This window comes from Astatotilapia calliptera, chromosome 11, assembly GCF_964374335.1.
Source record: "Astatotilapia calliptera chromosome 11, fAstCal68.1, whole genome shotgun sequence".
Lineage (NCBI taxonomy): Eukaryota > Metazoa > Chordata > Actinopteri > Cichliformes > Cichlidae > Astatotilapia > Astatotilapia calliptera.
In genome coordinates, this window is record NC_137432.1 from 18,534,151 (window position 1) to 18,561,995 (window position 27,845).

The following is a 27,845-nucleotide window of genomic DNA, read 5'->3' on the forward strand; positions in this document are numbered from 1 at the left end:
TTTGTTAAACGTAACATCATATCATTTATCTTATACAGTACATTAATAGGAGATAAGCTGTTATGCTAAATAATTACCATAAAATCGAATTATTCACATGGTGTTGTTGTAAATGTACATACAGACCAAATACGTTATACTCACTGATAGTGTTTAAAGTGTCACTTTCCACTTAACCAAATCATACTTGTTAAAGGTTAAAAGAACCAGTAAAATGAACAGGAAACAGAAACATATGTAATACTTATTTTGAAATTACTGACTCGCTCTTTTTTTCCAGGCCTTTTACAATCACTTTCAGCTCTGTAATGGTACAAACTTAATGCAAACTTAATGTATGACTTAAGAAACAAATGACATTAGCCATTTCCATTAAATTAACATTGTAAGATCAGTGAAATGGGCATAAATATTTATTAAACCTTTTCACATATTTCAAACAACACAGGTCTAGAAAGATTTTCTCTGAAGTAATATTGTTTCCTTATGGTTCTTTGTGTCATTAACAGCCTTACACATCAGTTTTCAAAGCTGAGTTGTATTTGTGCTAACTGACTTAGTATAACTCTGAGAGCGTTTCTCCTCTTCCTGGAAGGCAGTCTCCATTGCAGCTAGAATGGATTTGCAGACTTCTTTCTTAAAATCTTTGCCCACAAACACATACAGCAGTGGATTTAGGCAGCTGTTGAGAAAGGCCAAATTGGTGGCCAAAGGGATCCCAATGACACCACTTGAAGTGTCCATTTCTTTCGCCAGCACAATTAGATCCATAATATAAATGGGAGACCAGCACAGAAAAAATGTGATGATAATGGCAACAATGATCTTAAAGGGGCGACCTGATTTCCTTGCCAGTGTGTGGTTTCTTCTGAGATGATGGATTATTACAGCATTACAGGAGACAATGATAGAGAATGGGACTGCAAAAAGCACAAGGAAGCGGGCGATGATAATCGGTGGATAACGAAATTGTCGCAGTATATTGGGAGATTCTGCATTATAGTCATCAGAAATAGCGTAGCTGTTTAAGCAGAGAGTTTTGTTTTCATTCTCACACGCTTGCTCTGTGTCCATGATGATGGAATATGGAAAGCCGATCATCAAAGCCACCCCCCAAACACCCAGAGTCACAAACAAGGCCTTACGTACATTTCGGTTGTTCTGAGCCCAGACAGGCCACACCACAGACACACATCTGTCTGCACTAATCACCACCAGAATGTAGACACTGGCAAACATGTTCAGAATAAGTACCATGGTGTTGAGCTTGCACATGAAGTTGCCAAAAGGCCAGTGGAAGTCTAAAGCAAGGTTTATTACATTGAGGGGTAGAAATGCTACAAAGATGAAGTCGGCCACAGCAAGGTTGAGGTACCAAACTGTGTTTACTGTTTTCTTCATCTTTAGCCCAGTCACCCAGATAACCAGTCCATTCCCGAGCACACCAAGGAGAAATATCAGGAAGTGAAAAATGATAGACACAGTGATGAGAGACTTTCGAATCTCAGGAGTAGTTGTACTGATGTGAATGCAAGAGTTGCTGGTTGAGTTACTGTTGGTCACCTCCATCATTTTCTTGAGACCTGCGGTATTAACATAAAGAAAGAACAGTATTAATGTATGTTAAAGTCAGTTTTAGTTTTTATACTCAATCTAATTACTCTTACATCACAACTTTATGTCAAATGCAAATTACAAAGAAAAGGAATCCTGTTGATATGAGCACTTAAAACATATTTTGCTAAAACAACACAAATAATGTTGAGTGTTTAGATTGAGGTACTAAAGTGGATGTAGATTACAATACTGATTAGTCCAAAAGAACCTCAAGAAGAGCAGCGATGATTTCAATTCATGAGTTGATGTAAACAATTAAAATCAGTTAAGTTATCTAATGTACTCTCTCATCTTTTGTCTCTCTCTGCAGCACAGTATCACTTCCTAATACAACACCTAGTGGTGCTATTCTGTAGTTTATCTGTGTAAACCATTCGATGAAAACCTTTTAGATAATGCCTTATTTTATGCTGTCAACTTCATGTGCTTTATTCATTCATGTATTGAAAATGACAGCTTCAGCCTGGCATTTAATCTATTATTAGACCCAATTGGTTTCTCTCAAAATGTAAAAGAACTCACCCACCGCTTTAACATCACTCTGGATCCTTTTCTGACATATGACATAGAAACTTAACATTTAACTGTAACTGTAACTTCTTTAAACCCTCCTTTTGTCAGATCGTTTCCTAGTAACATTTAAATTTACGATAATGGATTACAGTTCATAAGGGAATACATTTCATCAAATAGATGTCTTTCTAAGGGTCAGGTGCAGAGTGTGCTCGACAGTGGCCAGAGGTGTACACCCTGGTGGACTGAACCCCAGCTACCAAGACTAACAATTGGGACATGGAGTGTCAACTCTCTGGTGGGGAAGGAGCCTTAATCCCACTGAGTTGGTGTGCGAAGTTGAGAGGTACCGGCTCTATAGTCAGGCCCACTTCAATGCACGGCTTGGGCTCTGGAACCAGTCTCCTAGAGAGGGGCTGGACTCTGTCTCAGTCTGGAGTTGCCCTTAACGAGAGGCGACAGACTGGGGTGGTTATCCTAGTATCTGCTCGGCTTGCTGCCATACATTGGGGTTTTTCCAAGTGGAAGAGAGGGTTTGTACACTGCACCTTCAGGTCTGGGAATGGATCCTGATTGTTGTCTGCGCTTATAGCCCAAATGACCCGGCCTTCTTGGAGTCCCATGACGGGGTGCGATTGGGAGGAACGGCTTGCAAGAATTTAACTTGTGTGGTGTTCTGTTACTGGACTTCTGTGCAAACCACAGGTTACCCATAACAAACACCATGTTCGAACATAAGGGTGTCCATAAGTGAACATGGCACCAGGACACTCTAGGCCACAGGTCGATGATTGACTTTGTAATCGTGTCATCAGATTTGCAGCCGTATGTTCTGGACACTCAGGTGTGGAGGTGCTGAGCTGTCAACTGATAACCACCTGGTGGTGAGTTAAATCAAGTGGCTGGGGAGGATGCTGGAAAGACCTAGCATCCCTGAAAATAGAGTGAGAATGCATTGGGAATGATGACAGAGACCCCGGTCTGCGAGCTTTCAACTCCCACTTCTGGCAGAGCTGTAAGAGCATTACGGAGGAGACTGGGGACATTGAGTCTGAATGGACAATTTTCAGATACACCTCTTCAAACACAAACAAAAGTAAATCATAACACATATGATGATGAACTTATGACAAGCTGAACTGAATCAGGGGAGGGACAGATGCTCCACAAACATCACTTGTGGACTTGTTTGGTGCTGCAGGCAGGCAGGCACTATCCAGGTACAGAGAGAGAAAGTGTGAAGCTGTTGGTGATGCGTAGCATTGTTGCTGAATTTTTGAACTCACATACACTTAGGTTATGTTTATTTGTTAAAGTGAGGGAAATTCCCCGCATCCTTTAAAATACATTGTTCAAATTGTAGAGCATTTCAAGGGGATTATATAGACTGAGTATCTTTAAAATAGACAGCGTACTTGCAATACATTTTTGGCTTAAAATAATACAACTCAAAATATTTCATGCATAACATAGATAATAACATGCATCTATAAAATGTTTCTCAGAGCTATTATTTTTAATCAGTCACATTTGATGTTGATTGTTAATTGAATCTTTCTAAATTTAGATAGAGAATTTTCATGTTCATTACTTTTATATATTCCTCATAATTAAACAATAAGACCAAATACTCAGATGTCTTGTATTTATTATGAAGGTATAGTTTGAAATATAATACTTTTGATTTTGATTTTCCAAACACATTACGTTTTTGTACAAAGTATCAGTATCGGGTCAGTTTCGCCGATAGCAGACTGAATTTTACTTCAGATTAATTTAGATCGTAAAGGAAATCAGTGGTATTGCACATCACTACCACAGACGCTGGAGTTTTTGCGCATCGTTAAATGCAGTTTGTCCGACACTGTCCAACAAATCAACTATGACAGCTTATGGGTGCAGACGTCCCGAGCTTGAGCTCCAAACGGAGCATTTACGTAGGGCCCAGTCTCTGACATTTTATATTCATTTTACAGTGAAACAGCTTTGAACCCCCCCCCCCCCCCCAAAAAAAACAAAACAAAAAAAACAAAAAAAACAAAACAGTGTTGGGAGTGGAAACCCGAAAGAATTTAAAAAGTCAATGAAATTCACTCTGTGTGCGCACACTGCCGAGAGAAGAAATGGAGAGGCGCTTTCATTTTGTTATAATCGCTGCATAGAAATATGACTAAAAGCACGACTCTAAACCATCTGGTCACTCTAAAAAAGAAAATTGGCGGTCTGTGAAGCAACCACAACTTTGTATGCGTCGTGTACACGACGCATACAAAGTTGTGGTTTGCAGCATGTTTAACTTATTTACAAAGACTACATTAGGTACATATTATGAAGTTGATGGTCAACCTGACATTGTACGATACATGGGAGATACACCAATTCAGGGCTGGTCTTACCTAAATTCAGGGTGGATGGGGGACACAAAGCTAATCCATTTATTCCATATTTTGTAGAATTTGTCTTTTCGAATTTTAAAAAAGAATGTCAATTTTTCCATTTTAAATATTTCGAAAACCACATTAAACCAATCCTCAAGTGTTGGCGGAGTTGGATTTAACCACTTTCTGGTTATTGATTTTTTGCTGGCTGCTAATAGCGCTTGTAAGAGTTTTGTGTCCCCTCCCCGGACCGAGCCAGCAACCGAGCCCAAGTACAAATTTACAAAATTGATGTCAAATTTTATCTTAAAAACCTCACACAAAGTTTTATGGATTCCCAGCCAGTAATTTTTTAAGTTAGGGCAGTCCCAAAAGATATGATAATGATGTGCCTCTTCTGATCCACATCTTGTTGTGGATCCACAAAGTTGTGGTATCGGGATTCTTCCTGTCCCTCTGATGCTCCAAATTCAATTATAGTCTGTCCTGTTTCAGAGAAATACCTGTAATATTAAGTTTCATAAATATGTAGGGTCTTATCTAAAATCCATGGTGAGGAAGGTCTACGGATAAGAGCCAAAGATACGACTGTGCGCTCACAGCTTTGAGCCATCCATAAAAACATAAGTGAACACTCATAACAGCAACTATCACAAACGCAAGAGACACAGAATAAGTTTTGCTTTTTCAGAATTAATTCTAACACAATTTGCAGTAAATTGCTTCTGTTAATCATGCAAATCGCGTTTGTGTGATATGCCCTTCTTTCAGTTCGATAGCTTTTTTTTAACTTAAGTGATTGAAATGTATTTACCTCAGCAGCCCAAGATACCCGATGTCTTCATCTTCCGTCTGTTAATTATCAGTGCTCCGTCTTGATGATCAGAAGCCCGCACTGCTAAGCTTTATAAAGCCATTCACTTCTTACGTTACCACTGACCACTGTAACTTTTGCTGGGAATCTAACTTCCTCCGGGGCAGTGTATGTTGAAGTTAAAAGATGAATAGCTATGAAATCACCGCCCACTAGCTAATCAGTTCTCCAGAAAATAGCGCATCTATGGAAAATTCCTCTGACGTCCGTGCGCTGATGGGGTCTAAAGTTTTTCTGTTTCCCTCGTGAATACTAGTTTCTTACATGGTTCACTGCTACAGACATTCGCAACTGTTTTGGTGCACGTCTCATCTAAATCTCTCAACTCATCAAGACAAATTGTAATTTTTCAGTCAGTGCCAGAGGTGCACAAAGAATAAGCGTTCTTTACCTAAGTAGAAGTACAGATTTTACATATACTGCATACATTTCTACCAGCTTTTGTGTGCAAAGTAACTGAATCTGTTTACTATATGATAAAAAAAAATTCACATTGTAATCCACACAAACCTGTTTATTTTGCTCAGAATTGCCACAACTGCTGAGTAGTTTCATGCAAACTTTGAAGAGCACGCAGTATACACCTCAATTTGTATTGCAAGGCGTTTCACAATATGAAAAAAAAAACATAACACCATATACAGATCTAATATGATTTTAAAATGAGGACTTATGTAAACTTTAAGTTTCCACTTTATCACATGTCACTGAGGAGTTCTTATCTTTCAAAATAACCTCTGTTCTCCTGTCTTTCTTACATCTTTCTCCATCTTTGGGTGAAGTTATCTTGCACTTTTCTCTCCCTGGGAAATGCAGCAGCTGGATCTTTGACTTGCACTATATGACAAATGGCATAACAGTTGTTTGCTTGCTGATATTGTTAAGCAGATACAATGTTGCATTTGAAAGTACAGGACACTTAAAAACATTGCTCATAATGTGAGTTGGGTACAGTCTGACCAGCTTCAGTGGCACAATGATATGATCTTTGCACAAATGCTGTCCTCTTTATTAAGTTTTTTCTTAAGCTGTGTGAACTAATTTCAGCTGGTGGGCAGGTTGTTTACTGCCTTCTCTGCATAAATGTTTATGTCTTCCATTAAACCTTTGTCACTGTTCTTGGCTTACTGGTGTGTGACAGTGTGTCTGCTGTTATCAGGGGAGTGTAAAATAAAGTAACTGTTAGTGGTATGTAATTCCACAATTTTTGGTGTCAATCTGATTTCAAGTAAGTAAAAGTGATAGTGGTGTGTTATGATTTATGTGATATATAAGTAATTTGCCAAGCTTGAACATATTTTAATAACCTCTAAATCACTGAGGTTTTTACTTTCCAAAATAAGTAGTGAACCCAATAAAATATATAATATATGATTTCCGAATATCATGATTATTTTTTTGGGCTCTATCAGTGGTATTCACTTATAGTGTTTTGCTCACAGGAGTTGCCCACAGCATTTGTTTGCAGTGAATTGCTTCAGACAGCTCACTGAACTGTCTGCTTGTAAAGTTGCCTGGCTATAGCAGCTGTGTGTGGGTCTTTGCCCAGGATTGTCCTGGGGGCTCAGGCTGCCACAAGAAGTGTGGTCTGTCATTCCCTCTATGGCGGCTTTTTGTTTTTTTGGTGGCAGCCTTATCTCAAACAGGCTTTATTATTTCTGCCCTAATCAGAGACATAAAGGTAATTTGGTTTGATGGTTGTGCATCTTTTTCCTGTTTTCATGCCTCATGCTAAAGAACAATTTAAATCCAGTTTCTGTATGGTGTTCATGCTATCTTCATAAATGAGACCTTTCCTCTGGTTTTTGTGCTCTGCTTTCTTGTTTTCCTTGTGATGTAATTAGACAACCACCTGTTTGACTGTGGGCAGCACTGTCCTGGTTTCACCTTTCATACTACATAAATAAGCAGTTTCAGTTTGAGTGCATTTGAAATTGAATTGATAAAGACAGTTTCAGCGACATAATCATATACAGCTGCAAAAAAGTATCACTTAACCTACATTGTGGCCATAAAATATAGAAGTTACAATCCCCATCATTTTGAAAAGAAAGTCCATGTGGTCTGTTTGCCCACACCCCCACAAATGTGGCATAAATAGAAAGCCCAGGATGACCCATTGACAGTACAGCATTACTCATATAGATTGCATAAATGCTTCTTGATAGTTTCAGACGTATGTCCCTGAGATAAGACAAAAATTTATTGCTGGGTCTTAGGAGGATAAAGATATTTTTAGTGGCCAACACGGATGGGATTGTTTACAATGCATGTACAAAAACACCAAGTCATGAAGATACTTGCAAAACAGGTATTTTTAATTTTACATAACCCTTTAATAAATACAGCTGAGTAGTCTACGAATATAAGCAAATATATTACAGATAAAAACAAACAGAAATCACTATTTGGCAGCTGAACACTTTTTGGAACAAACCCTGGTACACTGGTACATCTATAATTGTAATTCATTTGACTCATGTAACATCCAGGGGAAACCCTAGGTTAACTTAGCAAATTAATAACTAGCTTAATGTGACCGCTTATCCTGACTGCCAATATTAGAGAAAAGGAAATATATCCCTGGTATGCTAAACTCATATCACAGTTGAGGGTTACAGTAACAGAGCCTAAAGAACTTAACATGTGAATGAATCAGAATCAGAATATTTCATTAATCCCTGAGTGAACTATGTGAGATTTTATACGTGTATAATGTCCGCTTATAGTTTGCGAGCTATTCCAACCAGCTGATGTGCAGAATTTTAAATTCTTAATAGTTTGAAGTAAATGTTTCATGTGCTGATTCATTTTCTAACATTTATCTGGTCCTCAAGATAATAATTCATAAATTGTTTAAACATTTTTCTATGGTGACGTCACCATGACTGGTAATTTGGATTTGATACAAATAAATATAGTATATAAGTAGTCCATTTACATAGCTTTATACTTTAAACACTTAACTATTTTTGTTCAAACTGTACTTATTTACCTTCAAGAGCAGAGTTTCCTTTTGTGGTGTTCCCCTACTGGTCTTTCTCAGTGACACATGAACAAAGATTTTAGTGGGTAGCAAAGTTTGTGTTTTTACTTTTGATTTATATTTCACCAATGTAGTGTTACTGGTCCATTTGTAGAATTTTTTTTCCTGACGAACAATCGTAACATTAGAAATGATTTGTTAGCTTTGTGCATCTCTGTAATGCTTCTTCTGAGATGCTGTGAAGGCTGGTAGGACTGAGGCATAGTTCACAGCAGAGCTGGTCAGAGAAAGAGAAGTGGTACAACCCACACTTTCAGTCTTATTTGCTTAACTTTGGTCTGAGGGACCCAGGGTCCTTGAGCAGTGTGGTGTCATATGCCGTGGGAGTGTCTGGTCGGGTGTGGTCCAGGTTCCTGTTGCCCATTCCCTGGGGTTGAGTTGGCCAGCTAATAACCTGCTTCCAATTTCCGGGCCTCCATCTGGAGGGCTTTTAAGCCAGCGCTGCCTGCCACTCCTCACCAGTTCGTCTTGCTACCACTAGTGGTAAACTTGATCTCCACTGTGTTTGGCATCCGTCTGCCTGGATCTTGGATTAATGTGTTCTCTGTCTCCAGTGTTCTCCAGATACATCACCCGTCGTGCTCATTAGCAGAGCTGGTTCTTTTTTCACCCCGTTCTCCAGTCTGCCTAGAACCCTAGGACTACATACTCACCATCTCCTCAGCCTGCCCTCCTGCCCGTGCTTTAATGGTGGATCTCTCTCCTCTGAACACCCTGGAACCTGGACCAGCTGATCCCTGGGACGCTCCCACGGCAACCCCTCCTCTGCCTAATAGCTGGTGTTTCTAAGTAAGAACAAGACTCTCCACTAGAACCACTCACCTCAGCCCTTTAATTGTTTCCCAGATCAGTAAAACCTCTCTCCTGTGTTTGCAGAAGTTCCCGCCCATGTTCTCCTTGTGTTCCATGTCCGTTTCCCCGACCTCCGGTCTCCCTCAGTTCCTGCGTATAGTTTCTGCTAGACCCAGCCTTGTTTAAGTACTTTTCCCCTTCAATAAAATCAATCAATCAATCAATCAAGGCTTTATTCACCACGTGTAGGTTGCCCTGCAGTGAAATAGGACACCCCCCCAACCTTACACACACAACACAGACATCACATGGGGATACAGGTCGGAGATTGGTAGCGTTACAGAAGAAAAACCCCACTGAAATATACACTACAATGGGAAAGTACAGGAGGAAAAAAAGAGACCTCTACTCATGCTGGGCTCCTGGGAGGACAGCATGAGAACAGAAAACAAAAAAACTACTCTGCACAAAAAAGCACATAAATGTCCACAGCACAACATTATGGAACACGTGACAAGCCACAGGGTCGGGTGGAAGGTGAGGAGTAATCCAAAGCAAACACAGCAGCCATCCTGCCCAGCGCTACCATTCCAGCGCGGGCTCAGACCCGTCGTGTTCCCAGGAGGGAATAAGCATCGAAGGCGTTTGGAAAGGGAGGGGGGATGAGTGTGTGCATATCAGTGTATATGTATGTGTGTGCGTGTACATAGTTCGAGCAATTGAGTCTGCTCTTGAGCCCACAGCATTCTTGTTTGTGACATGTGGACTCAATTATTATTATGTGTTTTCGCTGCATTGTGCTGCTGTGTGTGTCCACATTTGTATGTATAGGCAGGCATGTGTGTGTGCAGTGGTATTCTGACAGGCACCTTCAGGCCTGGTGGGTGTGGCCCTGCTAGGGGGGCTGGCCACACCTGAAGACCATGTCAAGCTCGTTGGGTGAGCTATTTAAGAGCATGAGGAAGCTCCTAAGGGCAGGGGATTGTTGAGTTAGACTCTATGTTAGTGGTTCTAGTGTTAAGTGTATGCCTGCTGGAGTTTGGTGTCCTGACAGCTGCGTCTGTTGTTTTTCGTCAGGAGGAGAGCGTACCACAGGACTGCAGTATGCACAGGGTGGGCGGAGACACGGGAGCAGAGAGCAAGGAGTACAGACACTTGGGAGAAGGCACAACACAGGAGTTGAGGGAGCGCACTAGAGATTTATTTACTTCACTATAAATAAAAGCACTATTCCAGGATTTCGGTCCCTTCTCCAAATGGCAAACCATGGCAGGTATTTGCTAGAAAGCCAGTCAGAAAGTTAAGCAATGGATTAGGCTGGACAGCCTATCCAGCTGATGAGGCTTAAAGGACATATGCAGCTGATTGTTATCGGCATAGAAATGATAAGAAATGTCACTAAAAGATTGAATAATACTGGCTAAAGGAAGCACATAGAAAGAAAAATAATTATGGACCCAAAACTGAACCCTACAGAACCCCAGGTTAGGGAGGCAGTGTTAGAGGTGAACTTGTCAGTCCTATACCAGCCAAAACCTCAAGCCTGTTAAGTAGAATTTTGTGGTCAATGGTATCAAAGGCTACACTGAGATCAAGCAAAATGATCACAGAACAATTCCCTGCAGCAGCCATTAAAAGATCATTATAGACCCTTAAGACAACGGTCTCAGTCGAGTGCTGCTTTTGAAAGCCAGGTTGAAAAGAGTAAAAGAGCAATTTTAACAGGGAAAGGGGGCACAAAGAAATACTTTTCTTTCTTATTCCCATTTAAAATGTCTAGCTTTTAAAAAATAATTATCTGAATCTTACAACAAACGATTGATAGATTGATGCATATATACCATCAACACAGTGAACATCACTGTCACAACAGTGTTTATTTTCATTCAAAGGCTTTATGATTTTTCCTATAATGGTGGGCCGGTCTCTAGTCAAAATGCCCGGGCCAATTTTCTGTCCCAGTCCAGCCCTGTATGCAGCTCATCTGCAGTCTGGTGTTACCTACATCTTCCTATTCAGAAGGCAGAATTTCAGAGTTCTGAGTACAATCGAAAGCACCACGACTGCAGTTTTTGTGTTGGATGTAAAAGGCGCACGTGACGCTGTGACGTAGGCTAGAATCATGGCAGCAGTCAATGACGGTCCAGGCGTGGGATTTCTCTCGTGGAAATATGCACATTATCTTTTCCTTTCTATTGGTAGGTGGCACAGTGCACTTGTGGCAAGTAAGCAAGCTAGAAGACTGGCAAAGTTATGGAAGAAACACATTAACAAGAGAATTCTGAGTAAAACCAAAGTTACTTTCCCTAGTAACTAGTTACTTTGAAAGTAACGAGTAACTTGAAGTAACTGAGTTACTTTTGAGAGAAGTAACTAGTAATGTAACTAAGTTACTATTTTAAAGTAACTTACCCAACACTGCTCACAACACAGTTCTGAATTGTATTCAGACAGGACTGAGGAGAAAGAAAATGAAAAAACATATAAAAAATGACAAAAGGGTTGGGAAGGGAGTGCGATGGAAAGCACCGGGCATTAGCCCAAGGGTCCTGCCCTTCTGTAGGCACACCACCTGCAGGAGGCGCCGTAGGGTTTGTCTACTGCATACATATGTTATGTCATTTTAAGACAGATTTGGCCAAGACAGCAGCAAATATATATATATAGTAAATATAGCATCACAGCTCTATAACCTCTTAAGACAATTAAGGGGGGGAAAGAAGCGTGTTGCATCAAAATGTCTTCAATATACACACATAATTCCAAGGTCAAAATGGGAGATGCCCCCTAAGGTGGTCCAGAATGACCGAACTTAGATCCTGTGGGACTTCCAGATACAGACGGACAAAAATGTTGATAGCTAACCAACCATTTATAGGCTGTGTCCAAATTCAGGGGAAGGATGCTCCGAAGGATCCTACGATCATTCGACGGCCGGGTAGGACGGAAGTGAGCCGCTGTGAAATTGGACAGCCTTCTAGCCTTCGTTCAAGTCCGTCCTTACTTCTGTTTTTTCTGCTCACTAATGCCACAGCGCGAAAACTTTAAAATTGTTGTCTGCTACAGAGTTACAAGTATTATATTAGTAGTAATATAGCATCCACCATCTCCTGCTTGCATATTTCTGAAAACATCGTACTGGTGTAGATTGAGCCAGCCCTGCAAACACTGTGGATGGACGATGCAGTGGACAGTGGGAGGAAGCATCCTAAAGCTCTCTTTGCAGACAACCCTGTGTGATTCTCCACTCTATCTTATTCAGTCCCCAAAAATCTATGCAAGGCCGAAGTGTCTTATCCTTCTTTTCAACAAAAAAGAACTCCGCACCCAAGGGCAACGTGGAGGGTCCAGTTATACCAGTTGCCAATGAATCAGTGATGTAATGTTCCATGGATTCTTGCTCAGGCTTAGAAATGTTGTAAAGCCGACTAGTGGGCAAGGGAACACCAGGGATCAGATCAATCCTACAGCCGTACAGCTGGAGTGCGGGAGAAAGGAGGCCTTCTCTTTGCTGTATACCTGGGCCAATATAATGCTAACATTGAGCTAACCATTAAATACCTAGGGCAAATAACCATGGTTTCAGGATATGTTGATGTGTTTACGTGTGATGTACATGATAGTGAATGGCTTAGTGTTTAGTACTGTAAAGGCAAGTCATTTATAGCAGAAATGTAATATTTTGTTTTTCATTTCTGTATTACAGTTTTACAGTGCTTACAGTAACCATCTAAAATGTACCTGCTGACTCCTGGATGTTTATTGTGGACCTGTTATGCTATCTGCCAGTCTAGAAACCAGCTTTACACCCTAGTCAGGGCAGAATAACCCTTAATTCCCTAATTACATCCTTAGGTAAAAAAAATGTACATGAAGAGAGATAAATGGAAAATTCAGTTTAAAAAAATAAAATGAGCAATAGTTTGTAGGCAGAGCATAACTCACATCTCCTGGCTTTACTTTTTCTGCATAAAACAACTGTAAAAGTCTATTCATCTCATTAATAGCCTTACAACTCTTTGCACCCACTTCTGAACATTGGGTTGGAAGGTATAGGAGGACCACGTCTCTTCCTGTATGGAAAATGTTTTGTCTGTTTTTTTGAATTCTCATGGGAAACTGAACAGCTGGCAGTTGTTAAACAGAGCATCAACATTTTCTCTAAGTCTTTAATCGTTGTGTCTTTGGTGGAAATGCATTGGAAACTTGTCACTTTTCTGTATTCTGGATCAGACTCTATTCCTTTGTTCAAAAGGAATTCCTCCTGCTTTTAATTTCACCTCGAGGTAAATGTGTTTCTCATAGAAACAAATGGGGACGAAGTAGCAGGTGGATATTATGCAGACTGCAGGACCTTAATGATTTTGAATAATCAAGATGAAGTATTCTTGCTGCTTTTTACCTAATCTGACAGCAATAATGTGTGTGCGCTTATTTTGCCCACAGGCTAAGAACATTTCATCTTATAAACACTATAAATCTTGTTTCATTTGTTTACTTACTCTTGATAATATTTGGCTTTGGAAATCTGCCAAAAGTACTTATGCTTCAGAAATGACAAATGATTTCACCCTTGCCTGTGTAATTGTAATTGTAAGAGAGGGCAAATGTCAGAGGACACTGACTTTTGCAACTTAGTCATGTGCTGCTGTGTTTTGTATTATTAATACGTGTTCTGTTATTGGCTATTTGATAATAATCTTCTTGTGTTAGATGTATTACATATGGGATCAAGTCATACACATTTGACACTTCATTTATAAATGCAGAATAACAAAAAAGATGGTGGTGTAGAGGCTAAGCCTACGCTTGAAGCCACTGAGATGGTCGTTAACGGGGGTGACGCGATGTCACTGGTATGCATGAATTAAGTTCACAGTCCAATAACTCCAGCAGTATGTATCTTGTCCTTTTTGGTCTTTATTCCGTATCGACTTAGCATAACAGCGCAACGGTCACAAACTGTTTGCCTTCTCAATGACACACCTGACGCCAATTACCTTAAATACCTTTACATTACATAACCAAAACAGAAAAAGGTGACCTCTAGTGACCACATAAGGTATTAACCAAAGAATGGCTCCTACAGGTGGTTTTGTGCATTCATGTAGTGATCATGAAATTTACATTATATGTGCATAGGCAGTAAAGTCATAAAATACTCTGGCCATACTAATTTAATGATGGTAAGCAAAAAAATAAAAAAAAATCACAATTGTCATTGTCAATAGGGAGTCAGTAGGGATATATGCACAAACACACATCTATATCTATCGATCTATCGATCTATCGATCGATCTATCGTCCCGATTGAAAAATAGCAAGAAATTATGTTTTGAATGGTTGGATCTTAACAAGGTTCCAAGTAGAACTTCAACATGCAACAAGAAGAAATGGGAGTGAGACAAAAACATTTTTTGAGCATGCACTTTATTGAAAACAACACTTGAACTGAAACGGGCTTTTCAAATCTTAGGACCACACCCTCAAAAAAAACCCCTGTAAACCCCCAAAGCAGAAATCAAAGTTCCAAACATGAACTTAGTAATGAGTAGCTCCACCGTTATTATTGATCCCCTAAAAACTTTGTTGTGGCATGCTTGATGCAAGCATTTCCATGAAGTAAGTGTGAACATTTCTCCAAGTGGTGAAGATGGCCGCACAAAGGGCATCTACTGTCTGGAACTGTTGTCCATTTTTTTTAAACTCCCCTTGTCATCCATCCCCAAAGGTTCTCTCTTTTTTTTTTTTTTTTGCCTGTCCCGTTTGGCTCTTTTGCCATCAGAATTGTTGTCTAAAGGCAAAGAAAGATGCCCAACGGATTTACTTTACCAAATTGACCATTCCAGCCTTGTCGTAATGGTCCATTTGATTCACCTTTTATTGTTCATTTTATTTTCACTTACTGAATATGGGACAGACTTGACTGGGGGAAAGAAGGGGAGAAAGAAAGAGGGAAAGAGAAACAGCTGAGAAGAGGGACGGGGGAGAAGGGTAAAAGACATAAACCAACAGAACGGGCAGAGAAATTTAAAAAAAAAAAAATGCATATATCAATCACCTGGGTCACCTGCTGAGAAAGAAAAAAGAAAACAAGCAGAAGAGAACAAGAGTAATAGAATAAACAACATCACAATGATATATGGGAATATGACAGTAAATACTAAATATTAAACATTATTGTGCAGCACATAAGATCAACAGAACACAGTGTGCTTTGAGGTAGGAGCCAAAAAGGGTGTAGTTTGTGGGTGTGATCACCCGTGTGTACACCTGTGAGCATGGACGCGTTTGTTTTTTGTTTTTTAAAAGGTTCCTTCATGTAATGATCTGCTAGAGGGTGTGGGGGGGCCACAGCCCCGTCCTCTAGGGCATGAAGCAGGTATGGAGGAGATCAAAACTCCAGACATCCAGAGGCCCCCAGAACACAAGAGACCAAGGAAGACCAACAGAGGGGCAGCTGCGCCACTGTCCCGGAAAGAGCTGAGGAGAGTCCCAGATGAGGGCTCACTCAGCAGCCGCGGAGCAGAAACCAGGGGGAGTTGCAGTGACGCGCCCGTGAGCTCCGCCGGCAGCCAGCCGTGCCTGAGTGACCGAGCCCCAGGCCGAGAGGCCGGGGGTACCCCACCTCCGAAGTGGCCCGAGCAAGCCCCAGGCTCCAGGCCCCGATAAGCGGCCGCCAAGGAGTGAGCCGGTGTGTACCTGGACGCCCATCCCCGGACACAAAGAACCACCAACGCACCGATGTCTGAGGGAGTCCGCCACTGGCAGGGGAAGTGGTGGTAGGGGGAGATAGGCCTCCAAACCTTGGAGGGCCTAAGATGTCCCCAGAGAGGTGGCGCCTGACACCCAACCTGACATATAGACACAGAAATACAGGCACACACATACAGTGGGGCAAAAAAGTATTTAGTCAGCCACCGATTGTGCAGGTTCCCCCACCTAAAATGATGACAGAGGTCAGTAATTTGCACCAGAGGTACACTTCAACTGTGAGAGACAGAATGTAAAAAAAAAATCCATGAATCCACATGGTAGGATTTGTAAAGAATTTATTCGTAAATCAGGGTGGAAAATAAGTATTTGGTCAATAACAAAAATACAACTCAATACTTTGTAACATAACCTTTGTTGGCAATAACAGAGGTCAAACGTTTACTATAGGTCTTTACCAGGTTTGCACACACAGTAGCTGGTATTTTGGCCCATTCCTCCATGCAGATCTTCTCGAGAGCAGTGATGTTTTGGGGCTGTCGCCGAGCAACACGGACTTTCAACTCCCGCCACAGATTTTCTATGGGGTTGAGGTCTGGAGACTGGCTAGGCCACTCCAGGACTTTCAAATGCTTCTTACGGAGCCACTCCTTTGTTGCCCGGGCGGTGTGTTTTGGATCATTGTCATGTTGGAAGACCCAGCCTCGTTTCATCTTCAAAGTTCTCACTGATGGAAGGAGGTTTTGGCTCAAAATCTCACGATACATGGCCCCATTCATTCTGTCCTTAACACGGATCAGTCGTCCTGTCCCCTTGGCAGAAAAACAGCCCCATAGCATGATGTTTCCACCCCCATGCTTCACAGTAGGTATGGTGTTCTTGGGATGCGACTCAGTATTCTTCTTCCTCCAAACACGACGAGTTGAGTTTATACCAAAAAGTTCTACTTTGGTTTCATCTGACCACATGACATTCTCCCAATCCTCTGCTGTATCATCCATGTGCTCTCTGGCAAACTTCAGACGGGCCTGGACATGCACTGGCTTCAGCAGCGGAACACGTCTGGCACTGCGGGATTTGATTCCCTGCCGTTGTAGTGTGTTACTGATGGTGACCTTTGTTACTTTGGTCCCAGCTCTCTGCAGGTCATTCACCAGGTCCCCCCGTGTGGTTCTGGGATCTTTGCTCACCGTTCTCATGATCATTTTGACCCCACGGGATGAGATCTTGCGTGGAGCCCCAGATCGAGGGAGATTATCAGTGGTCTTGTATGTCTTCCATTTTCTGATGATTGCTCCCACAGTTGATTTTTTCACACCAAGCTGCTTGCCTATTGTAGATTCACTCTTCCCAGTCTGGTGCAGGTCTACAAAACTTTTCCTGGTGTCCTTTGAAAGCTCTTTGGTCTTGGCCATGGCGGAGTTTGGAGTCTGACTGTTTGAGGCTGTGGACAGGTGTCTTTTATACAGATGATGGGTTCGAACAGGTGCCATTCATACAGGTAACGAGTGGGGGACAGAAAAGCTTCTTACAGAAGACGTTACAGGTCTGTGAGAGCCAGAGATTTTCCTTGTTTGAGGTGACCAAATACTTATTTTCCACCCTAATTTACGAATAAATTCTTTACAAATCCTACCATGTGGATTCATGGATTTTTTTTCCACATTCTGTCTCTCACAGTTGAAGTGTACCTCTGGTGCAAATTACTGACCTCTGTCATCATTTTAGGGGGGGAACTTGCACAATCGGTGGCTGACTAAATACTTTTTTGCCCCACTGTATACAGACATCCATTCCCACCCTCATGCTCTCATATCCCCAAAGGTTCTCAGTTGGATTTAGATCAGGGGAACACACAGTATAGTCCACATATGACTGTGTGGCCACTACCAGCTCCACCACCATCATCAAGTTTGCTGACGACACCGTCGTGGTGGGCCTGATCTCTGATAACAACGAGACGGCCTACCTGAAGGAGATTAGGAATCTGGAGAACTGGTGCCAGAGGAACAACCTCCTTCTAAACGTCAGTAAGACAAAGGAGCTGATAGTGGACTTCAGCACTAAGCAGGAGAGGAACTACCAGACCCCCGTCATCAACGAGTGCCCAGTGGAGAGAGTGGACAGCTTCAAATACCTCGGAGTTCACATCACGCAGGACCTGTCATGGTCCTGTCACATCAACACCGTGGTGAAAAAGGCCCGACAGCGTCTCTACCACCTCAGACGCTTGAGAGACTTCCAACTGCCCTCCAAGGTGCTCAGGAACTTTTACTCGTGCACCATAGAGAGCATCCTGGCGGGAAACATTTTAACCTGGTTCGGGAACAGCACCATGCAGGACAGACGAGCTCTACAGAGGGTTGTGCGGTCAGCTGAGCGCACCATCCGCTCCGAGCTCCCTGACCTGCACTCAATCTACAGCAGGCGGTGCTGGACCAAGGCCAGGAAGATCGTGAAGGACCTCAGCCATCCCAACAACAGACTGTTCTCTCTGTTGAGGTCAGGAAAGCGATTCCGCTCCCTGAAGACCAACACAGAGAGACTGAGGAGGAGCTTCTTCCCGCAGGCGATACGGTCTCTCAATCACACCACCACACAGTACTGACCCACACATATGGTTCTTACACACACACTGGACTTTCTGGACTTTGGTTTTGCACAACACTGGTCACTATATTCTTCATTTCCGGTTAATACTTGTACAGCTGCTGTTATTGTGTATATATTTATTTATATTTAGATTTCTTCATACATTCTTATATAGTTCTATATTGTGTATTTTGTTGTACAGTTATTTTATTTTCAACTTTAATTTATATATTTTATCTTATTCTTCCCAGTTAAATTTACCCTTCATTCTAATTTGTGTTGTACAGTTATTTCATTTTTAACCTTAATTTATATTTTATTCCTTCCTAGTTAAATTTACCCTTTTTAATTTTTCATATTTATTTCCTATCTTATTCATAGCCTTTTCCTTTTTTTGTTTTCTTTAGGTCACGAGCAGTTGTCCAAGCATTTCACTACATATCGTACTGTGTATGACTGTGTACGTGACAAATAAAATTTGAATTTGAATTTGAAAAGAGTAATCTTATTCTCCTGGAAGAAGTCCCTTCTCCTGCAGGCATTGTGTAATATAGCGATGATCTGTTGAAAAACCCAGTCATTACCACACAGACGAGGGCCCTGAGTCATGAGGCGTTCTCTCTGCAACATCTGGACATAGCCAGCGGCTATGACCTCCTGCACCCCCCCTCGTCAAGCTCCATTGTTCCACTGAAAGAAAAAGCACCCCAGACCATTATGGCATCCCCTCCACTGTGGCACATAGAAAACATCTCAGGTGGGATCTACTTGTCATCCCAGTAATACTGGAAACCATCAGGACCATCAAGGTTACATTTTTTCTCATTGGGAAATAAAACTTTCTTCCACCTCTCAGTGTCCCATGTTTGGTGCTTTCTTGCAAAGACCAAACAGTCAGTTCTGTGGCGTTCAAGCAGACGAGGCCTTTGAAGACGTTTTTTGTTTTTGAAGCCCTTCAGTCTCTGATGGTTCTGGGGCTGCATTCGGCACCACTAATGGTCTTAATTTGTGTTGAAGATCGTTCAGTGTCTTGACGGACAGCCAGTTGGATCCTCAGACTCAGTGCTGGTGAAATTTCTTCAGGTCTTCCACTTGCCTTTTTTGTTCCATAACCTGCAGGATTATTTAAGAAATTCCAAATGACTGTCTCACTCTCACTTGCATCCCACCTTAGCAGCAATGGTGCGCTGCGAGAGACCCTGCTTATTCAGTTCAACAACCCAACCACGTTTAAAAAGGGAATGTTCTTTTGCCTTTGCCATCAGAATGTCATGACAATGTGACTACCTGACAGAAAATGACAATGAATCCATGTTTTTGCACAGATTTGGCTTTTTAAAGGCTGTAAAACAGTTGATCAGCTGTAAAACAACTGGTTTCAGTTTAAGTGTTGTTTTCAGTAAATTGCATGCTCAAACTAATGTTTTGTCTCACTCCCATTTCTTCTTGTTGCATATTGAAGCTCAAACCTTGTTAAGATCCAACTATGCAAAATATGATTTTTTATTTTTATTTTTCAAGTACTCTTAAACTTTTGATCAGGACTCTATATATACTATCCTAGGTACGTCTTAGATGGACGTACAATGGTTCTTCGTTTATCGTGGGAGTTACGTTCTAAAAATAACCCGTGATAAGTGAAATCCATGAAGTAGCCAACTTTATTTTTTACAATTCTTATAGATGTTTTGAGGCTGTAAAACCCCTCACTAGACACTTTATACAATTTATACTCAGGCACGAACATTTTCACACCTTTCTCTCTTGTTTAAACACTCAACACAATTTAAGTGAGATCAAACCATTGAACAGTTTTAAATATCCAATGATTAGTGGTTCAGAATGTGCCTTGTTTTCCCCAACACTGGGATGCTCTTTGCTATTTTTGTTTTTAGATTTCTAACATGAGGCTTCCAGCAGATTTTGCAGTCTGACGTCACACCCCTTCTATAATATTTTTTCTGATTATAAATCAAACATTCTAGATGTGGTAGAAGTGGAGACTATATAGACTTTATAACCTTAATTCTTTATTTGTAACAGGGACAATGCATTTTAATAAACATTGCTTTAAATGTACCAGATTTAGCTATGAGCCAATTTTTTATCTGTAGTTCCCAGACAGAAAGAAAAGATAACAGAAACACAAGCAAAGGTTGCAGGGCATAGACCCTTATCGTGATGGAGCCGAGGCAGTTTGTTTTCAGTAATCTCTAATGAAAAAAGAAAATATAAACAAACATAAATGATTATGATACTGAATGCCTGATAAACATCTAAAACAGGAAACAAAGTCTTAAATGTTGTTGTGATCATAAAAGTTGGGATCAGATACTGAACAAAACCAAAAATAGATATATATTTAGTAAAACTAAATACTAACATATGCAAGCAAATATGCAAAACATTTTCTCTCTCTTTTTTTAAGATGCCTAAATTAAGACTAAAACTAAATGGCATTTTAGGCAAAAGAGGGAAATGTCACAATTAACAATGGTGGAAAAGACTAAGGTGAGAAGAGTGCAATTGAATTTAAGTTATACAGTATATAATAATATGTAAAAATAAAGAATAAATAATTATACAAAGCTGCAAATGTTAAACACAATAAAACACAACAACCATAACTCGTATGTCATATATTAACAGGGAATATGCCAGACTGCTGTTATGCTAAATAAGTAAGAAAAAATATGAAAATTCACATGATGGTCTTACAAGGAACTCAGTGGTATTCCAGTCATAATAAATATATTGACTGAATGTGTTATTTTTATTATATAGTTAATAGTTTAAATGCCCACCTCTCTTACCTAATATGGCATTTGTGGGACAAGTCACATGTCCAAGTGTTGTGTTACACAAAGTCGACCAGAAACAAATGTAATACTTATTTTGAAATTACTGACTCATTCTATTTTCCAGGAAGTGGCATTTTACAACCACTTTTAGTTCCATAATTGTACAAACATAGCACAAACTGCAACTGGGAGTTAAAGAGACATGAACAACTTTAGCTACTTCCATCTAATTAACATTATATATTTTTATACAATTCAAACAATCAGGTTTAGAATGATTTCCTCTGGAGTAATGTTTCTTTTGTTTCTTTGTTTCTTTAAGTCATTGCAAGCCTTGAACATTAGCATTTAAAACTGAGTTGTATTTGTGTTTACTGACTTATTGTAAGTGTGAGAGTGTTTCTCCTCCTCCTGGACGACAGTTTTGAATTCATTCATAATGGATTTGCAGACTTCTTTCTTAATAAAATCTTATTCCATAAACACATGCAGCAGTGGATTCAGGCAGCTGTTGAGAAAGGCCATATTGGTGGCCAAACGGATGCCAATGATACAATTTGAAGTATCCATTTTTTTTAGCTATCACAATTTGATCCATAATATGAATAGGAGCCCAGCACAGAAAAAAAAAAACGACTCAACTGGGTGGCCAGTGGTTTCTTATGAGATGATTGTTTTGATTGTGACAACATAAGAGGAGACAATGACAGTGGATGGGACTGCAAAAAGCACAAGGAACCGGGCGATGATAATGGGTGGATGATGAAATTGTCGCTGTATATTGGGAGATTCTGCATTACAGTCATCAGAAACCACGTAGCTGTTTAAGCAGAGAGTTTTGCTTTCATTCTTACACGCTTGCTCTGTGTCCATGATGATGGAATATGGAAAGCCGATCATCAAAGCCACCCCCCAAACACCCAGAGTCACAACCCTTACATACATTTTTTTAATCACCACCACAATGTAGACACTATCAAACATGTTCAGAATAAGTACCATGGTGTTGTGCTTACATATGAGTTTGCCAAAAGGCCAGTGGAAGTCTAAAGCAAGATTTATTAAATTAAGGGGTATAAATGCTACAAAGTAAATGAAGTTGGCCACAGGAAGGTTGAGGTACCAAAATGTGGGTACTGTTTTCCTTATCTTGAATCCAGTCGTCCAGATAACCAGTACCATTCCTGAGCACACCAAAGACAAATATCAGGAAGTGAAAAATGTTAGACACAGTAATGAAAGACTTTCTAATTTCACTAGTGGTTGTACTGGTGTTAATACAAGAGTTAATGGTTTGTTATTGTTGGTCTCCATCATTTTCTTGCCAAAGTCAGTTATAGTTTGGTTATACTCAATTAATTACCCCCAAATAATTACTTGATGTCAAATACAGTTGAAGTTACAAAGAAAATGAATTTTGTCGACATGAGCCCCCAGTGCTAAAACAACACGAATAGTGATCCGGGTTAAGGCACTAAACTATGCCAAATTACAAAAATTACAGTAGTAATGAGTAATGAGTAAAAATAAATAACTAAAAGTGAATAAGAGCAGTAATAATGTCAAGTTATGAGGTTAATTAAACATTTTAAATGTTCAAAGTTATCGAAAATTTATCTAGAGGCAAATTATAATACAAATATAGGGCGTTACTACAAAGTGAATCAATATATTCAAGGTTCATTCCATGTATTTGAGTTTTATTCAATATATTCAAAGTTCATTTTATTCCATTTATATTTATGTTTATTTGACTAGATTTTATCTTAATCTGAATAAATGTCTCTGAGAATATGCATTTGTATTTGCTTTCAGGTGCAACTGTATGGCTGAACACAAAACTGTGCTGAAAACAAAACTGTTCAAAATGCATGTTTCATGAATCTTATATATTTGTTTGTGTTGTGTGTTTATTTATTTACACAGGATAATTACATGTCATCTTATAAACACTGTATTCTCTTAATTCACCCTTTATTTCACTTGTTTGCCTACTTTTAATAAATAGTTTTGGCATAAGAAGTGCACCAAAAATGATTATGCTTATAAATGGAAGATTTAACCATGCACGTCCTGTCTAGTCAACACATAAGAGAAACAAAGCGCATTTTGTCTGATTTTCTTAATTTAGTTTTTAGAAGTTGCAACTCAATCATGTGTGGGGGTGCCATGACGTTTTAGTATGCAAACGGCTCCCTCTACTGGTTGATGTTATAATAATCAGTGTTTTCTGTTACTTGTTTTTTGATAGTGATAAGCTGCTGTCATTAGATCAGTGGTTCTTAACCTTGTTGGAGGTACCGAACCCCACCAGCTTCATATGCGCATTCACTGAACCCCTCTTTAGTGAAAAATAAAATGTGATTTTTTTACTGGTGCACAAAATGAGCCATGCATGTCATGGCAAAGGCTCTGCCGAACCCCTGAGACCGACTCACCGAACCCCTAGGGTTCGATCGAACCCAGGTTAAGAACCACTGCATTAGATGCTTCTTATTAGATGTTGGATTAATTGATACACATATGAGGATTTATTTATAGATATACAATGCAATACAATATATATATATCTTGAGCCCACATGTGGTGATTATAGGATGTATAAGTGGAGAAACAGTTCACATATCTGAATCATACTTAAGGTAGTAAAAAGCCCATAAGCAATTTGACATATGCTTTACAGCTTAATTATTTCGTTTCTTATACCTCAGTATTCAAATCTGAACTCTCTTGGTTCTGACTGGTGTCCACTGACTTTGTGTAAGTGTAATTGCGTGTCTCCTCTTCCTGGAAGGCACTCTCCAGCACAATCAGGATGGATTTGCGGACTTTATCTTTAAAATCTTGGCCCATGAACACATACAGCAGTGGATTCAAGCAGCTGTTGAGAAAGGCCACGCTGGTGGCTATCGGGAACCCAATTGTGATGATATCATCTAATATCTCACTTGAATATTCTGGCATGTGATATGCCATCTCAATTAGACCCATGATGTGAAAGGGAGCCCAGCAAAGAAAGAAAGTGATGATAATGGCAGCGATGATCTTAAAGGGGCGACTTGACTGATTGGCCAGTGTGCGGTTTCTTCTGAGACGATGGATTATAACAGCATAACACAAGACAATGAAAGTGAAAGGCACAGCAAATCCTAGGAGTACGTGTGTGATAGTCATGGCCTGATGACGAAATTCCCTTAACTTTTTCACTGATGGTGTTTCATAGTCATCAGAAAGAGCATAGTTGTCAAAGCAAATCATTTTGTTAGAGTCTTGTTCAGTGTCCCTGAAGATGAAGTATGGAGCACTGAGAATCAAAGCCACCACCCAAACACACAGACTCACATAGGATGCTCTGCGTACATTTCGGTAGTTCTGAGCCCAGACGGGCCACACCACAGACACACATCTATCCACACTGATCACCACCAGAATGTAGACACTGGCAAACATGTTCAGAAAGCTGATAGTGGTGTTCAGCTTGCACATGAACTTGCCAAAAGGCCAGTGGAAATCCAAAGCTGTGTAAGTTACACTCAGGGGCAAAAACACAGTGAAGAGGAAGTCAGCCACAGCAAGGTTGAGGTACCAAACTGTGTTAACAGTTTTCTTCATCTTGAACCCGGTCACCCAGATAACCACTCCATTCCCGAGCACACCGAGGACAAAAGCCACGGAATAAATTATGAGAGACATGATGTTAAGCCCACCATTGCTGTCACTATTCTTGGAGCCATTTCCATTAGGTGCAGCAGTTGTATTGATTGGATTGAAAGAGTTAGTGGTCATCTCCCTCACTGACTTTAGACCTGCAAAGAAAAACAATAAGTAAAAAGTTCAGCTCCCAGTCAAAGTTAATAGGAAACTGAAACTGAAGCTATGGTGACATTCAGTCTAAGGCAGTATGTCAACATAGCTCCCAGACAATTAGACAAACATGAAAGGACATTATCTCTACATTTGAAATCCTCAAAAAAGCACACATTTTCTGTAATCAAGTGTTGTAAGTAAAGTTGTAAAGTGTGATTTCGTTTTTCTTCTTTTCTCTGCTGCACCCTTTAAGGGTCACCAGAGTGGATCATTTGCCTTCGTGTGACACTATCCCACATAGCAGCAGTGTTGGGCAAGTTACTTTGAAAAAGAAATTAATTATAGTTACTAGTTACTTCTTCAAAAAAGTAACTGGATTAGTAACTGAGTTACAAGATTCTAAAATAAATTAATTACTTGAAAAGTAACTATTGCGTTACTTTAAAAAAAAAAAAAAAAAGTGGGGTCCAGGGTATGATTAGCCATTTTTAACTAATTTTCATGTTTCCTCTACATTTCACCTTTAAAAACTATTTACTTTACCTTGTTTGGTATCGTCCTTTTCAGCACAACCTCATGTGTCTGAATTTACAGTTATGTTTTCATTTTGACATACTGTATTAACACAATTGATCTAAATTGAGACAAAAAGCATAAAATCCGAGTAGGAAAAGTTATATTTTTTACTGTAAATAACCATTTCAAACTATTTACATAACAATCAGCTGTTCTGCATTCAATAAGATGCCACACAAATTATTTGTGCCACTCCAAATATTTCTGTCCACTATAGAGAAGAACATCACAGCCTGATACCTGCAGGTCTGACAGCAGGAGGTGTATCACTGCCGGTTTCTATCTGGAGACAGCAGTCGCCTCATTGTTCAGACATACAACACAAAACTATCCACAACACTACACAAGACTACACACTGGCTACACACTCCAAACACGCTAAACGTCACAAATCTCTCACATCTCAAAACTCGCTCTCTCTTTTTCTGCTCTCTCTCTCTCACTCCTAAAACTTCCCCCTCTTCCTAAACAACCAAATGTCATTTTGCCATATCATTTTTGATTGGTGGACGTGGTACATTTTCTCACCAACACAAAGGGCTGTTTTTGTCTTGTTTTTTTTACATTTTTGGTCATAAGCAGAGAGTGCTTGCTAGCACTGTCCTTAGACAGTAAACGTGACAAAAGTATTCAGGAAAAACAAGCATATATATTGTTTATCCCCCATCTTACACTTCCTTTGTCCAATATATATCCATTATCCCTCTGCACATGTCAAAACCATCACAGTCTTGCCTCTAATGTTCACCTGAGGTGTTCCTCTGAAGGACTCATTTCTAATTTATGTACTCAAAATGGTATTGTTTTTGCCACCCCATCTGAATCCCATGTCACTCAGAAGCCACACTAACAAAATTTCTCTAGATTTCCCTGCTACTCTGTCAATACCGTCACCTCTTCAGGTTCTCTTCCACCTGCTCAGTCCTCTCACTAAAGAACACAATGTCATCATAGTCCACAAAGACGTCTTGTTGACCTCATCTGTCAACCTAATGTTGCAAACAAGAAGGGGCTCAGAGCCGATCCCTGATGTAATCCCACCCTCACCTTGGATCCATCTGCCACTCCTACTGTCTCGCTGTTCTCATACATGTCCAGCACCACCATCACATACTTCTCTGCTGCTCCTGTATGAATTCTGACCTTCTTTATACTTTGCATCTACATTCTCAAGGCAAACATTACATCTGTAGTGCTCTTTCTTGGCATGAAGCCATAATGCTGCTTATCAAACATCTCCTCCCTTCTTAACCTGACTTCAGCAACTCTTTCACATATCCTCGTGGTATGGCAACAACTTTATCCCTCTGTAGTTTAGATACAGCTTTGCACATCACCCCTGTTCTTGAAAACTAGCACTAGTCCTGTGAAATAACACTAAATTAGCGTTTTTACATCATGTGACAGTGTAAGAAAATGAATTTCCTGTTTTTTTTATGCACATATACATATTTAGAGCAATATTCCTGGGAAATCTTTCATGCTTGGTGAAAAATGAAGTAAATACCTTGTGAAGCTGTCTTGTTGGTTGTTAATGAATCCTCTGCAGAAGAATGTTTGATCCAACTCTGACAGCTTAGCTGAGACTCGTGTGGGGTGTATGTCGCTGCTGATAAACATGCAAATCCACAGGAAGTCTGTAAAAGTTAAAACATGAGAGAGCATTCTATGATGGTTGGGAGCATGAGGGTTTGCAATGCCCTCATGCAAAATTTGGACTGCAACATATTGCATCAAGAATGCAGCATTATTTTTCTAAAAGCAAAAGACATGTAATATTAGAACATATATATTCTTGTGAGAGGGCCACAGTGTAACACGGCTAACAGCTGGCTGTTTTGCTATTTAACACCATTATCTTTCTGTTGCAACCTTGGGTTTGGTGAGTATCAAGTCATGAAATATTCTGAGGACAACCAACCTGTTTCCATAATCAGTAGCATATAATATAATTCAGTAAATAAAAGCAAAATATTAACTTTCTAACTTATTGCCTTGGGTGTTTATTTTGTTTTTGTTTTTATTTGCAAGAAACATAAAAAATACTTTATGTTCATGATTAGTGATTTTTAAAGTTCTTCAGGTTTATAGAAAAATATCTGATGTATCTGGAGTTCTACAAATATGTTATTTAG

General features: G+C 40.1%; 2 protein-coding genes across 2 annotated transcripts; both read right to left on the reverse strand.

Moving 5' to 3' along the window:
• Positions 1-372: 372 nt before the first annotated feature.
• On the reverse strand, positions 373-1,581 carry LOC113032550 (chemerin-like receptor 1). Its single transcript, XM_026185531.2, has one exon. It carries the CDS (start codon positions 1,570-1,572, stop codon positions 526-528), a length of 1,047 nt encoding a protein of 348 aa, XP_026041316.1. The 5' UTR covers positions 1,573-1,581; the 3' UTR covers positions 373-525.
• Positions 1,582-20,528: 18,947 nt separating this feature from the next.
• Positions 20,529-27,432, reverse strand: LOC113032373 (chemerin-like receptor 1). The gene is made up of 2 exons (XM_026185275.2): positions 27,218-27,432; positions 20,529-25,133 (listed from the first exon to the last, which is right to left on the reverse strand). The coding sequence occupies exon 2, from the start codon at positions 25,111-25,113 to the stop codon at positions 24,028-24,030; it is 1,086 nt and encodes a 361-aa protein (XP_026041060.2). The 5' UTR covers positions 25,114-25,133; positions 27,218-27,432; the 3' UTR covers positions 20,529-24,027.
• Positions 27,433-27,845: the final 413 nt, after the last annotated feature.